Raw genomic sequence first — 16666 nt, forward strand, 5'->3', positions numbered from 1 at the left:
GTTAAAATGCTTTGTTTAATGTTATGATTTGGTTATAGAGGCATTTTATGAAAAGCTACTAATCAAACATTTTAAGAGAAAGTATAACTTGTACACTACTGGATTTAGTTTCAGCTGGACTTGATGGTGTAAGGCAATTTAAATATAAAGGGGAAAATGTTTCTGAATAATCAATAATTTAGAAACTATTTCGCATACATAGAAATGCTATTGAGGAAAGCTCCCAGTTACTGTCTCCCAAGGACTTCTGCTTGCTTCTCCCTCTTGTTTTGCAATATTTACCAGTATGCCTTCCTCACATTTTTGTCCTCAAAAAATTCCCCATATTTCATTTTCCCTTTTCAGCTCTACTACTCAGTAAGGCTTAAACTTACCGTTTTCGTTACAGTGTTTCTGTATCCTTGGGACTCACACCCTTTACTCCTAGCGTGGAAGTCGCCTGACTCCCCTGCGTAGTGGTTTCTGGCTACATGATCCAGGGGCAGTTCTGGCACACCTGCAGGGCTTTCATACCTCACGCCTGTTGCGAGTGTATTCGTTCAGTTTTGTGTAGTAGCACATGATTTGATAGTGGCGTCTTAACCACTACTTTATTCTGTCTGTATGGAATAAAATTATTAGTAATAACATTTTTACATGTTAACAGGTGTTAGTAGCACAGTGATATGAATAATATAATTGTATCATCAAAGTCTAGGCATCTTAGATTTACTGGTACAGGGTTATAGAGGAAAAACCGAGTAAAATGTTGGAATATATATGTTTTTAGCAGCGGGCATTTAATTTAGAGTTTCTAAATTAGGAGAGTGATGTCAGTGAGGCGTTAGTTCATGTAGTTGCTGACAGTGATGTTGACGTTAAGGTTTCTGTTGCGGCTCTTGTTTACAGTGCTCATGTTTTGCAGACAGTGGTCTTGCATTTATAGTGTCTTTTGTCTGGAAGAACATGTTAATATCAGATAATGCTATAAAGTTTATATTTTCTAAATTTTATATGTATCTTTTCAAATACTTAGATCTAAATATTTGATTTTTCATTTTGAATTTGTCTGACTTTTGTACACTAGAACATCAGAGTAGATAATTATGTGTCGTAGAGCAAAAATTCATATCTGATTCCATTCTTGAAGAATTTTGCGCTATTTGAAATGCTGAAGAGAAATGTGTTCATTTGAAGCCTGTCTTGCACCTGTGACCCAGCTTGCAGTGTGCTCTGTTGATGCCAGTGCTGTCCAGTAGAACTCACTGCAGTAATGGAATATTCTCCATCTGTGATGTCCACTATGGTAGCCACTAGCCTGGGTGCCCACTGAGCTCTTGAGATGTGGCTAATGTGACTGAGGGAACTGGATTGTAAGTTTTATTTAATTCTAATTAATTGTAATGAAAGTTGCCACATGGGGCCAATGGATGCTCATTTGCACGGTCCAGGCCTGGCTACTCTCTGTGCCCAAGTTACTATTGTAAGGAGGGTGACCTTTTGAGTGGGATGTTGGGAAGCAGGAGAGTGAAGACAGGCCTCGGGGGCTTCCTTCGTGGGCGGCATTGTGCTGCGCCTTCATAATGTATTAAGTCCACTTTCGTCAGTGCTTTGCAGATGAGTGAACAAAGACTCAGACCGAGGAGCTTCCGTAGGGTCACTTGCTGGTGATTGTTTCCAAAAACATGACTTGAAAGTCCATGTTTTTCCATTGTGTTTTGTTGCCTGCTCACAAGTGATTCATTTTTTTTTTTTCCATCATCTCTTGAATGGCTGTGGTGTCATGCCTGGGCTGAGAAAAGGTGGTACATGAACTTGAGTAAGAGCTGGCCTCTGCCTGTTGTCAGCTCAGTGAATGGACATGATGCTGATGTGGTGGGGGTTTGAGATCTAGGCTCTCGTTTCAACTCTGCCATTAACTAGTGGTTTAGTCTTAGAGAAGTCACTTGCCTGTGGGACCTCCAGTTTTCTCAACTATGTAATGTGGGAGTCCAGCATCAGTATAGTGTAGTTGCAGGTGTCTGAGATGGTAATTCTCAGGTAACATAACTAGGATTTTCCTGGCGCTAGGAGTGTGTGCTGTCACCAGGTAAAAGAGTGATGATTTATAGCTGCTGTTGGTGGGAGGCGTTGGGGAAGGAGTGCCCATGAGCCCCTGCCACAGGGGAAGACGACTCAGAGTGTGGAGGAGAGCACAGAGCAGTCGCAGTCTGCGTGGCACCACAGTGGAGTGCTGGAGGGAAGGAGGCATGTGAGAGCAATCGAACTGGACAGTACAGACAACAGGTAAGGTGAGAGAAATAGTCATTGAAAGCTTACTCTTTTATTTGAAGCCTTATTTAATTCTTCATTCAAGCATAAACAGATCAAATATTATCATCATTTTACTGAAATCTACTTGACCATTTCCTTTCTTACCTTACCAAAAAATAGTAATGGTGAACATACTTGTTTTGACAATCTTAAATCACTTTAATGCCACCCTGATTTATAACTGTTGTGGACTTGAAAGTATGCTTTCAGTTTGGAGGTGTTTGGGTTTATTGTTTCAAAAGTGATGATGGCAGTGCTAAGATATCCCATTCTTGCAAAGCTCAGTCTTTGTGTGCTGCAGTGGAAGTTCTAGAATAAAGGTGGGGGGAGCTGGCTTCCTTGGCTATCCCCGTGGCAGAACATCAGCCCCGTGAGAGTGCTGCTTAAGGGAGCAGTGCTTGGCAGTCCTTCACATGCTAGAACAGTCCCTGTTAGGGATGGGCAGCGTCCGAAAAACCAACCTCTGACCTTTCAATGTGAAGATCTTCCCAGCACAGCTGAGAATTAGGTGAATATTCATAGGGATAGTACCAACTTCAGTTGAGACACACACACATGCGACCTCATAAGGAATGCTACTATAGGAGATTTATGAAGTTTACTTCATATATTCAAATTGATAAATTCAAATACTGAAACCTGCAAGTTTTCAGTGTTTGTAAAGTGATTTGTAAAGCATGAGAGCATTACGATTGTGGTAAGGATGTGGCCCTCCAGCGTGGGAGACAGCAATTCTGAGATGGAGCTCTGATGTGGCAGCCTCATTTTATAATCAGCCGTATGCTGTCATTTTTATGCAAAATTTCTTGTTAACTTTTAAGCTTCCTTTGTCACAGAAATGAAGAATATTTGACTTATACAGCAGGCTTTCTATTCTAGCCTTGAATATAATTAGAAGGTGAGATTTAACAACTTCCTTTAATAAGCCATTCTGGGTCTTTCTCTACATTTCGAAAATTTGAATTAAACCAAAGTTTTAATACTGAAGTTTAAGTTCATGATTGTTTTGTGCTTAAAAGGGATGATTTTGATACCTTTTCATCATTTTCTGAGGTATTTTAAGAAAAGTTACTTTACTAGAAACTCTGTACTCTCCACCCCCAAATAATGGTTTGGATGACCAAGAAGGGGAAGAGTGCTCCTGAAACCCAGACACTGTTGGAACAGGGTAAATTTAAAATTAAAATGTTTACTGCATAGATGAAGAGAGCTATGTGGAAATACAGTCAAGCTTTTATCATTAGAATATCACAGGAAACATTTGTATTCTCTTTAAATATTGGATTGAGCTGTAAATCTTTTTTTTTTTTTTTTTAAGATGGAGACTTGCCCAGGCTAAAGTGCAGTGGCGTTGTCTTGGCTCACTGCAACCTCTGCCTCCCAGATTCAAGCTATTCTCCTGTCTCAGCCTCCTGAGTAGCTGGGATTACAGGTGCCTGCCACCACAGCTAGCTAATTTTTATATTTTTAGTAGAGACAGGGTTTTACCACGTTGGCCAGTCTGGTCTTGAACTCCTGACCTCAGGTGATCTGCCTGCCTTGGCCTCCCAAAGTGCTGGGATTACAGATGTGAGCTACCATGCCTGGCCTGAGCTGTAAGTCTTAATATTGCATTAGTTAATACTACTGGAAAAGTCATTTTTTAAGAGTGGAAAAAGTGATTATTGCTTCAGAGAATGAGCCACATCCTGGATTAATTGAAATCTAAGGAGCTTTATCATGGAATGGTATATTGGGAATTACCGGTAGGTAACCTATAGCTATACCTTTTCTCAACATACAGAGCACTGACCGCTTCAGAATATTAATGGTTTTATTTTGCCAGTAAGAGTGTCTAAACAGAAAGACAATTCCCCTGGGGTTCTAGAAGCCATTGTATATTTATATAAGACTTTGTATTTTTATGTCAAATTTAAATTTGTGTAACCAACCTGTTATGAGAAAAACCCCACAGATTAGCATTAGGTGTGCTATTAGTGTCTGATAAATACAGAAACAATCAATATTGGCTCTAAATATGTACAATTAGTTTGAACTTTTTTAAAAAGCAAAAAAAAAAAAAAAAAACACAATATGTATCTTTTGTTTCATACAGTTGCTGTGATTGGCTGATAAATATTTGTCAAAGAAAGAAAGAACTGAAAGCTCGCACAGTATGGCTTGGATGTCCTGAAAAGTGTGAAGAAAAACATCCCAGGAATTCTATAAAAAATCAAAAATACAATGTGTTTACCTTTATACCTGGGGTAAGACTATTGCATTCTTGGAGATGGGTTGTGTGTCAGACATTGCTGGCTTCCTTTGCTGCAGGATGGAGCCTGTTGAGACTCTGACTTAGGTATTGAGTTGTGTCACATCCAAATCAGTGTCCTTTTGCTTTTGAACCATCTGTGTTCCCAATAATTGTTAAATAATTCATGTGTATTTTTAATGTCTACATCGTAGAGTTCAGCTCAGGAAAATGTACAATTTGATTATTGCCTTCAGTTCTTGATAAACATAGTATTTATATTATTTTAGAAATACAGTGTAGACATAATGAAGTAAAGGTAAATAAAATGATCAGAAAACAAGTTACACATTTTGTTTGGCGGGGAACTAGTTTGGAGAAAAGAGTAAATGTAATGTTTAAGCCCTGCCAAGAGATTTCACGAAGAAAATGAATTTTTTATATTGACATGATACAGTAACAAAGTGTCTGTAATATGCATATTTATAGATAGATGTCTTTGCTACTTCACATTATAAATCTCAGACCTTGTTATATTGTTGTGTCATTAGTTATGTTTAATTGGGTATTATGTTAATTTTAAATACTGTAGTTTAAATATTTTATTACTTTTTTGTTGCTAGTGATGTTACTGGCTTAAATTACAAAACAGTTCACATACAATTGAAATAGTTGAATAATTTTTGTTTTTTGTATTTTGTTCCTTATTTTAATAGATTTATCTATCTTTCTAAAGGAAAAGGAAGCTGGTATTGATTATATTTCTATACCAAAGTTTTTAGCATGTTTTAGGTCTTTTATTTGCAAGAAAAACTCTTGATTACATGTAATGTGGGCGGCTTTATCTTGTATATTTAATTTAAATAATCATGCTGACATTGTATTGGGCATTGATTTTACCCCCACCCTCACCTCATCCCCATCCACCTAGTGATTGGCAAATACTTGGTATCTAATGTACTTCTTTATTAAAACCCACAAAACTAATGGCTTCATAATTAAAAGACTGATCTTTTGTCAGGATAATAAAATGTAAACTGTCTTATAGGCAGATAAATATTCACATCTTTATTGAATGAAGCCACTGTTTTCTGCTTAGGTTTAAATTATTAAATACTCACAGATCTCAGAGATTGGCTAAGCAGTGTACGTTTTCCTAAAGGTCAGCAGGTTCAATCAGTAGACAGTAGAGTATTGATTACAGTCGTTTAAAGCCAGCAGTGCAGCTTAACTTTGATCAGTGTAAGTCCACACAGCCTGCCCAGATTGGCTGCATGCTGAAAATACCTGTGGATGTGACTGTATGATGATTACCATGTATATGAGCTTTTTATCTTAGATTGTCTCTGAAATTAGTCTTTTCATCTAAAATGTAGTATTTTAGAAACATTTGGTAATTACACAGTAGGAATTCTATGTCATTTTTACCACGAATGGCAGTTTCTAAATTGCTAATAGATATAATTTATGCTAACTGAAATTTTAAAGAAATCACTAAGGAAAAAGCACTTTATTTCCTGCTGAGATTAATTTATGAAATAATTCAAAACATTCTTAGACAGCGGGTTGAACGTGATTATGAACATAAATGCATTGTCAGTGTAACCGATTTTGAGTCCCATACATCACTGTATGATGATGCAGATAACCTCATTTTCTGAAAATGAGTTGCAGACTCTGTAGGTCAGCAATGAGCACTTAACCCATTGCCCTGCTTGGTGAAATTTTCATACCTTCCAAGCGGCATAGAAACGGCATGCAAAGAGATTGTGATTTGTAAGTTGCAGGTTTTTAAGTTTGATTTTAATTGTAGTGTGCTGTTTGAATTATTCTCATCTGTAAACATAAGTTTTGTTCCATTTTGATTTTCAATGTAAATCTAATAATTAGAGACATTTGTAAATTGAGATCTATTAATATATTAGATCTTGGGTTTTCGTCCCTAAAGATAACTATTTGAAGTGAAAACCAAAACCAAAACCTTGCAGTATTGACATTTCTAATATTTTATTGAATGATGAAATTTCTTTTATATTTGAAAATATTAAGAATTAACAACCCAAAGACCATAAGAGTAGGTGGGTAGTTGTCTTCTTGAAAATTGGTCTGCAGTTACAACTTCTTATATTTTGTCTTTTTTAATGTTTTGAGGGAAGTGAATACCCACAGGAGATTAAGGCAGTCTATCTCGTGAAGTCAACCTGTTCACATTTGGCTTGCTCACTCAGTCTTTGTAAAGCTACCTGGATGTCTGTGTTAAAAAAAAAAGTGGCTATTTATTTGTTTTTTACCATTTCATAAATATAAGATTGCTATGTCTTTTCCATTGTAAGATTTTCTGAGTCATTATCAAGATATACCTGTATATTTACTGGCTTGCTAACATTGGGAAGGTTTTGCTATCTTTTTTTGATGTTCATGTAAAGACTTACTAAATGAGTATGGAAAACTGGAAAATTTCATATGAGAAAGATAAAAAAACTTCTAGGTGACTTTTTTAAACATAATTGAATGTCCTAATTGTCTTATTTTCAGTTTATTTAAAATATATTTTGGGAGTAACCTTACCTTTCTTTGTGATATAGCTATTAGAAAGCCAATGTGAAAATTAATACATTTACTTTGAATCAGAACATATTCTCACTGTTTGATGGAAATGTGGTTATATGTTGTGCTGATTTTAACTGTTTAATTTAGGTATTAAATTTTTTCCTTGTAGGAATTTTGTTAATTTTCTCTTTTCCTTTTAGGTTTTGTATGAACAATTCAAGTTTTCTTGAATCTCTATTTTCTGGTAATATCCTGCTCACAGTTTGTGCCAGCATTGAAAATAGGCTATCTCTACACCTACTGGGCTCCTCTGGTAAAAGAAAAGACTTTAAAAATTAAGTTAAATTATGGAATATTTAGAATATAGTTTTAAGAGTTTAGATGGTTAAAAGTTAAATTGACCAGATTTTACAAACACGATGTTGTTGCAGTGCATCACTGAACTTCTTTTAAAAGATTTTGCTGAGTGACTTCAGTCCCTCTGAGAACAATGGGAAGCGTGGTGGTAGCACACTGCCTGTAGAGCGGTGGCAGAGGGGTTTTCCTTGGTCATTCTGCACCTGTGTTAAGGGTGCAGGTCATCAGCAGCTCCCTCCTGTGTGATGCAGCTGTTGGGAATGGGGGCTGGGGATGTGGGTCTGTTGTGTTACTCTCTTCACACCCTGACCATGGTGAGCATTCTGAAATGTCCAAGTGCAGTACATACGATGTCTGGTTGACATCTCAGTGCATAAAGTTTTTCAAAAGGCCAATGATACAATGATGCTTGTCAGTGAATGTTTCCATTTCAAACGTATGCTGTCTTGATAGTCTTAAGCTATTGGCTGATAGTTTTCGTTGACTTTTAGCTTGTACAGGCAAGATATACATCATCTTTCCTCCTTTCATGGAAAAATGTACTACTTCCTTTATTTTTATTTTTTTGGAGCTAGAGTCTCACCCTGTTGCCCAGGCTGGAGTGTAGTGGCACAATCTCGGCTCACGGCAACCTCTTTCTCCTGGACTCACACAATTCTCCTACCTCAGCCTCCTGAGTAGCTAGGATTACAGGCGTGTACCACTACACCTGCCTATCACCATGTTGGCTAGGCTGGTCTTGAACTCTTCACCTCAAATGATCCACCTTCCTCAGCCTCCCAAAGTGCTGGGATTACAGGCATGAGCCACCGCGCCTGGCCACTACTTCCTTTTTTGGATTTGCTCCCTTTTGGGCAGATGACCCGAAGGATCTAGGTAGGAAACACAGAGAGTGAAAGGGTTCCTTCAGTGAAAGAAGAGTGCAGTCCTTGGGGGTCCACATGAGTTGTGGCCTTCCACATGGAGAGCCGAGCTGTCTGCTCCCGAGGGATCTGTCCTGGCCTGGCTAGGCTCCATCTCCCTCCACATGAAGCAGGAGAACTGGAAGACAGATTAAATTCTTGTTTCCTGGACAGGCACAGTCAGGCTTTCCTGTTTGCCTGTAGTAAAACCATGCTGAGGGACATTTTTTGATTTCTCTTTCACATAGACTTCATAGTAGGGTGGATTTGAGGAATGAGTAACTTTATATGTAATATAAACACAAAATTACTAGATAAATGAATACATTTTTAGCTTATTAGTAAGATTGAAAGAGACGTTGGAGCTGAGCATGGGTAAAACTGTAACACTGTGGTGCTCATCCCATTAGTATAGATGCGGTGAGCTCCCCCGTTGGTGTGCATAATGTGCATGCACACCTGTGTTGCCTTTATGGAGGGTCATTGATCATATATATTAAAGACCTCTTACTTGAGGAATTTATCCTAAAGAAATAATGATTGATCACAAAGTCTAAAGAATGTCCATTATAAGTATTTTAAAAGATCAAATGTCTAACAATAGATTATTTAAACTCTGCTATATCCTGTGTACTTGTTGGAAGACTGTGTAGCTTTAAAAATGGTGATTAGGAAGTGTTTAGTTACATATGTATTAGAATAAGTTTTAAAAGGTGACTCAAAATATGTATAGAATGAAATCCACAGTTCTTTTGATCAGTCAGTATTGAGCTCCTTCATGTCCAGCCCTAGTCTAGGAAATGTTGATACAACAGTGAACAAGACAAACCAAAGCCTGTTCTAATAGAATTAAAATTCTGAGCGAGAAGGCAGTATATAAACTCCTAATGCCAACGTAGCCAACCATCAGGCTATGAAGAAGAAAATGTAAAGCAGGAAAAACGAGTAGAGGATGAAGGGGGTGTTCTATATGGGATGGTCAAGGAAGGCCTCTCTTGTGAGGTGACATTGGAATGACATCTTACTGGTAAAACAGTCAGACGGATATGAAACAGGGAAGAGGGTTGCAGGCAGAGGAGCAGCTGCAGAGGTCTTGGACTGTTTTAGCGTGCTCCAGGGTGTGAGGAGATCATCCAGAGAAGGGTGTGGGTGGGAAGAAGCAGCTGGAAAGGAGGTCAGAGGGCCTGGCGTCAACTCTTCCAAGCCTCGCAGATTTCGTCCTGGGTGGAAAAGGAAGCCGTGTGTTTGTGTATGTATTGCATATATTCACACACAGAAGAAACACTGAAGTGTATACAACAGAATTTTGAAAGTTGTTGTTGAAGCTAGGTAACCGTGGAAGGGGGTATAGATAACTATTTTTCCTTTCTTTTCTTCACCTTCCACCACATTATCAGTAACCAGTTCTGAATGTGAGATTATAATTCCTGTGTATCTGTTAATAGTTTTACTAGGTTTATATTTATCGTTAAAATAATACGCAATATTATTTTGTATGCTTTAAAAATTTTTATAAAGGTTATCTTAATCTGTGTGGTGTATTGCAACATACTCTTTTTTTTTTTATTTTGAGACGGAGTTTCGCTCTGTCGCCCAGGCTGGAGTGCGCTGGTGCAGTCTCTGCCCACTGCAAGCTCCGCCTCCCGGGTTCACGCCATTCTCCTGCCTCAGCCTCCTGAGTAGCTGGGACTACAGGCGCCCGCCACCACGCCCGGCTAATTTTTTGTATTTTAGTAGAGATGGTGTTTCACCATGTTAGCCAGGATGGTCTTGATCTCCTGACCTCGTGATCCACCCGTCTCGGCCTCCCAAAGTGCTGGGATTACAGGCGTGAGCGACCACGCCCGGCCAATTATATTTATGATTTTAATGTATTTATTTCTAGCCCCTTTTTTTCTGTTCATTGCTTTCACAGTTGTATTTACTGCTTAAATATTGTTTCCCAGCTGGGTGCTCATGCCTGTAATCCCAGCACTGTGGGAGGCCAAGGCGGGAGGATATCTTGAGCTCAGGAGTTCAAGACCAACCTGGGTAAGATGGTAAAATTCCATCTCTACCAAAAAATAGAAAAATTAGTTGTGTGTGGTGGTGCATATCTTTAGTCCCACCTACTCAGGAGGCTGAGGTTGGAGAATTGCTTGAGCCTGGGAGGCAGAGGTTGTAGTGAGCCAAAATTGCGCCACTGCACGGTGGCCTGGGTGACAGAGTGAGACCCTGTCTTAAAAAAACAAAAAATTGCCTCGTGGGTTAAAATTGTTTTAGCTTAAACAATGATGGTCTGAGAACACAAATTCTTCTTAAAAAAGTAAAGGAAAATGTATTTATGTATATTTTGCTTTGGCCTTTTGTACTTACTGTGATTTAACTAGCTTTCAACCAAAGAAAATGACCTTTAGATGGTTCTTTATGAAGAACTTTATTTGATTTGTTCACAAAATTGATGATCTTGGCCATACTTGAGTGAAGTGTGCATGCAAGCGCACACACGTCTGTTTATCAAGACAAGAAAACATTTCTTTGTTTTTTCTTTTCATATGCTCGTTCATTTCCAGTTCTAGCTGCAATTTTTAGTCCTTTAACTTGAATTTTCATCCTGTTATTTTGAAGTACTTTATCATTTTTTGACATATATTAGGTTTAATTATTTTTGGATAAGTACCTCAATGAGCATCTACTTCAATATTCATGTAAAAGATGTTGTTATTCCACTACATTTGCGTTTTAAGATTTTAGAGAAGTGAAAAGCCACTTTTACCATTTGAATGATGCTTGACGTTGCCTTCTGATACACCTAGATGATTTCTCTCGTGTCCTGAGTATCGTATTGTGAGATCTGAGAATTGATCTACTTTTTAAATGATTTTCTTTTGTTCTTTGGTTTGGCAGCAGCCACAATTGATGCTGCCTTTCATATAACAAGTGATGACTAGCATGCATTCACTGTTGATATGCACCTTAACCTTTGATTGAGCAAATCTCTTAAAAAGTTGGTGTGCGCCTTAGGCTCACCTTCGAATCCGAGAAGTAAGCTTACGAGGGCATATTGGTTCTTTCAGAAAGCTTTTAAAAGCGCTGAAAATCAAGACGGCTTGAAAAATTAGACAAAGTTAAGGAATAATTAAACATACACTAAATCTAAAGAAATCTCTTCAAAGGAAACTATTTAAAATAATGCAAATTTGAAAATACGTATAGGTGTCTCTTTTTAACTGAAGAAAATGTTCTTCCACAAGAATTCCTCATAAGCCCTTGAGTTCTTGCATTTTCTGTACCAGTTTATATTAACCCCGTTGTGTCCAGTGCCAGTAACACCATGTGATCTTTATATATACATTGACTTTTTTCCAGTCTTTTCTTGTTCTCTAAGGTTCTGTAACGTTCTCAAGAAAAAGATACTAGTTAACATTTCCAGATTTCTTCTAGCCAAAATCCTGCCACTGAGGCATAAAACCATTTTACAGTTGTCGGTTGTAAAATTCTGTTTCTGTTGTTCACTAATTTTAAATAAAACAAGTTACTTCAAACTTACTTCCTCTGTTCTCTAACTAAAATTGAGATGTTTTTGAAAACAGTGATAGCTTAATTAATATTTCTTTTTAAGTTACTTTTGGTAATATTATTTATTAGCTTTAGGTCTGAACTAATTTGTGTTATATTTTCCCATATAGTAGAAGTGTAAATTGAAAATAAGTTGATTTCATTACATTATCATGTCTGGATGAAGATTACTTTTCATATTCAGCTTTCAGAACAATTCTTTAAAGCAAAGCTTGTGTAATCAGAGTAACAAAACAGAATGTCATGCTTCTATCAAAATGAATGAGATAGAATAGATCTGTCTATGCAGAAGATCTTTAGATAAAGACAGCTCTGGCTCTAACAATTTTTAACATTGTATCTTCTAGATAAAATGTCTTCTGCTACTTTGTTAATAGATAGTTGGCAACCAGATAGGCTGTGTGTGTCTCAGTTTGCTTATCTGTAAATTAGAGGTAAAGATACATACTTTGTAAGACTTTTGCGCCATTTAAAAGGGGTAACTCATTTAGGATACTTGGAAAAGTGTATGGCACATGGTAAGCCGTCAAAGGCAAACCAGTAATGTACCCATCTAACTTTTTCTCCTTTTACAAAAATGTGTATTGTTTTGGACTCGCTCCACATGGTTGTTGGGTTATCTGGAGAAATAGGAGAAAGGCTGTGGACAAGCCATGTGAGAAGAAGTCCATGTTGTCCAGTCTGTCTGACACACTCGTGCACAAATACTGCTGTTTCCAGGATGACAGTAGTTTATATGGCCCTTCTGCTTCCAGTTTTGATTTTTCTAGGGAGCAGTGTTATAGCATAAACCTCTGACCTGGTTGGTACCGAGGTAATGGGAAGACCCAACTGCTCCTACAGTGAGACTTGCTTACTCCAGTCCTCCATAAACCACCGATCTGTAATGATCCATTTAAGAACTCAGATCTAAACTCTTACGGTAGAGGCTCATTTATTGTAGACTCCAGTGGCAGAAGGAAATGGTGGCCCTAACTTCCCTTTCCTTTAGTCTCTGTTATGTTCCTAGGCTGGCCATTGGGCATTTCCTCAGGATAGATATGCTGGAGATGGATGTGATGGTGGTGACATCTTTTGGGTGTTGAGAATCCTACGCTTGTGTTCCTTATTCCGAGAAACAGATTTGGAAATGTGTTGTAAAGCAGCTTGCACACTCTCACAGTCCTTGCCTGTGACCAGGATCCTGTTTCCTCTTAACAGTGTTTATCTCCCGTTTTCAGGACTTGGGCCCTAACCTTCTTTATTCTGTCTTCTTTAATACTGCTTCATTTGAGGGGGGGCTTAATTTCACCGACTTCCTTGAGTTCTTAGGAACTAGCACATTTTTGTGGTTTATGATTACTTAATGAACTTGGTTAACTTTTGCTGTCTTTAAGCCGTAAGTTTAAAGGGGTGAAAATTAGAGTCACCTGGAGAGTTTAACATATGTGTCTGAGGTCTCTTCCCTGGAAATTAGAGGTAAAAGTACACGTTTCAGATAGGGTTGGAGCAAATTTATGTTCCAAAAGTCTTTCAGGTGATTATGATATGCTTACCTGATTAAAAAACACTCCTTTAAAATATTGTCTATACTATATAAATAAAATGTGCTTGCTAATCACTTTCATTCTCTGTCTCAGTGAGTCACAAACAGAACTTTAAGAAGTTACCTCTTCATCATGAACACGAGTCTGTAGCAGTAAATCTTCTCTTACGTGGGAGTAGCCGCAGACAAGTATATTTCCTGAATTCAAAGATGCATGTTTTTTATGTGACTAAAATTGAGCTGTGGCTTATAAAATGTATATATTTACAATGCTGTTGTCTTCCCACCCAAGACTACTACTAAAATAATACTGATATATCTTAAAACCAGTGACATCGTTGAATCAAGGAAATAGAGCATTTCCTCATATGACTCTGTGCTATAAATTTCTTACTTGTGGACATTCAGGTTATTTCTAATTTTTCATATTCATGCTGTGATCCTAGAATTTTTCCTTTAGGATAAGTTTCTAGAAGTAAAACCACTTGGTTAAATGTGTGCAAATTTTAAGGCTTTTGATAACACCAACTTTCTTTGAACTTTTTTGGGGATGTCTGCTGCTTTTGGCTTTTCATATTCATTTTCTTTGTTTTTCTGTTGCTCACTCTAGTTCAATAAAACGATGAATTTATATTCAAGTTCTTCTTTGTCTCGAATAGGCTTTTTGATAACTACTTTTATTTCATTGCTGCTTTGTTATGACTTGTTATCAGCTTTGAAGAAACTAGCCATCATTCCTTGTATATTCTTCACTCTATTATGGAGACGTTTATCATAATATAAAAATTTCTTATATTCTTAAAATTTTGTACTTCACGTATCTGGCATCACTCTTAGTCATAAAAGACTGAATGTGTTCCCCTTAAGCTTAGGAACAAGGGTGTTTGCTCCCACCAGTTCTGTTCAACATTGTATTGAAGGTAAATTAAATAGGGCAGTTAGAAGAAAATGAAGTAAAAGGCATCTAGATGGAAAGAAAGAAGAAAGTCTGTTTGTCTCTAGTCACAGATGGCATGATCTTGTTTATAGGAAAACCTAGGGAATCTACACACAAAAATATTGTAACTAAACAAAATGAATTAGCAGGGTTGCAGGATACAAGATGAACATACAAAAGTCACTTGTATTTCTAGCAATGACCATCCCAAAATGAAATTAGGATAACAATTCCATTTATAATTTCATCAAAAAGAAAATAATAGGAATAAACTTAAAGCATGAAATTACATACTGAAAACTATAAAAGAATTTTGAAAAAAATGAAAGGTCTGAATAAGTGGAAAGTCATGTTCATTAGTTGAAGGACTTAATATTGTTAAGATGGCAGCACTCTCCAAATTGACCTACAAATTTAATCCAACACCTAACAGAATCCTAGGTGGTTTTTTTTAATTAAAAAAAAATTTTTTTGGAGAAATTGACAGATTGATCCTAAAACCCATATGAAAATACAAGGGACTCAGAGTAGCTAATACATCATAGAGAAAAATAGATCAAAGTTGGAGGACTCACACTTTCCCATTCCCAAACTTCCTACAAACTGCGTGATCAAGACAGTATGGTACTGACGTAAAGATAGGTGCATAGATCAATGTAATTGAGAGTCCAGAAATAAACCTTGACATTTATGACACATTGATTTTCAACTAGGGCACCAAAATAGTAACTCTTATAACTCAACAATTAAACCTTGGAAAGAAGTAGGTAAAGGATCTGAATAGACATTTACCCGAAGAAGATATACAAATGGCCAATAAGCATGTGAAAAGTTGTTCAACATCATTAGTCAGTAGAGGAATGCCAGTTAAAACCAGAGATACTACTTCACACCTAGTAGGATAGCTACAATATAAAGGGCAGACAGTAACAAGTGTTGGTGAGGATGTGGAGACCTTGGAACCCTCATTAGTTGCTGGTGGGAATGTAAAGTGGTGGAGCCACTTTGAGGAACAGTTTGGCAGTTCCTCAAAATACTACACACAGAATTACCATGTCACCCAGAATAGGCAAACCCATAGAGACAGAAAGGAGATGAGTCATTGCCAGGGCCTAGGAGTGGGAGGGAATGGGAGGTGACTTGCGATGGGTATGGTGCTTCTTTTTGGGGTGATGGAAATCTTCTAAAATTAGATGATAGTGAAGGTTGTACAACTCTGTGAAGGCACTAAAAAATGAACTGTATACTTTTTTAGTGTTAATTTTATGGCATGTGAATTATATGTCAATAAAACTATTATCTAAAAAAAGAACACGTGTGTGCTAAAGGACCTAAGTGAGGTCTTACTCTGCTCAGCAGCCGTTGTCTTCATGGAGACCAGGGCAAATACATGGCGCATGCCGTGCCATGCCTGCCTTTCTTGCAAGTGGGGCACATCACAAATTGTTTATGGCTTCTTTTTCCTTGAGTCCAAGAGTGGCTTTAGGAGACTTCTCAAAACAATGCTTCCAATAACCCCTGGGAATACACTGGCAAAGATCAGAAAGACATCATGGTATTTCAGGAGACGACTCATAGTTCCTTAGTGTTGAAGGATACAGCCATATTGAGTGGGGGACAAGGCTAGAGATCTGTCTATTCGTAAGGTTAGGGACTTGGGGAGAGCACTGTATTTCAGTAGGAGAGCTGGGGAGAGCCTGGGTCTGGCTGGAGTGCCACACAGAATGCAGTCAGGCTGGAGAGAGGTGTAGAAGGAAGCACAGTTAGCATTTGGAGGAAGGAGCCATAGTATTGCTTATAGACGATGACAGTGGGATGGGTAGAGAATTGGGCCATCAGTGGACTAAGGCCAGCTTTGGGGTGACTGGATAAAGAGGGGTGCATGGCACCAGGAGAATGGGCTGTCCAGGAAGCCAAGGGATGGGGAATTAGAAAGAGGGCCTGGTGAACGGTTGTAATGCACAGAGGAATGGGAAGTTTCTTGAGATGGTCCACCTTACTTGAGAGTAGTTTTAGTCAAGTGGTGGTGGAAGGAAATTGTGGCAAGTGGAGAAGTAAACTGGATGTGAAAAGGTTTCTGATGGTGCAGAGTGCAGACTAAGGGCTTGATGTGCTCAGGGAGAGATGGTTGTAGGGCCGAGGGAGGCTCATGATTAGGGGGAGAGCACACAGTGTGGCTGAAGAGAGATGGCAGAGGGGCTGAAAAGGAGTGAGAGACACAGGCTGTCAGGTTGATTTTGAATGGGAAAGAGACTAGAAGAATCCATGTTTAAGTCATGACTGTTGAAGGGTTTTCAAATAGGACACATGAGAAA

The 16666-nt window shown here is 38.0% G+C and overlaps 1 protein-coding gene across 1 annotated transcript in view; it reads left to right on the plus strand.

The window, feature by feature from the left end:
• Nucleotides 1–16666, plus strand: part of ATP9B (ATPase phospholipid transporting 9B) — a 306136-nt gene that overhangs the window by 33969 nt on the left and 255501 nt on the right. The window contains 3 exon segments of the mRNA XM_017866120.1: nucleotides 4388–4538; nucleotides 7273–7291; nucleotides 7294–7385. Of these exon segments, the coding sequence (XP_017721609.1) occupies nucleotides 4388–4538; nucleotides 7273–7291; nucleotides 7294–7385 (262 nt within the window).

Source organism: Rhinopithecus bieti, unplaced genomic scaffold (genome assembly GCF_001698545.2).
Source record: "Rhinopithecus bieti isolate Rb0 unplaced genomic scaffold, ASM169854v2 scaffold_84002, whole genome shotgun sequence".
NCBI classification, from domain to species: domain Eukaryota; kingdom Metazoa; phylum Chordata; class Mammalia; order Primates; family Cercopithecidae; genus Rhinopithecus; species Rhinopithecus bieti.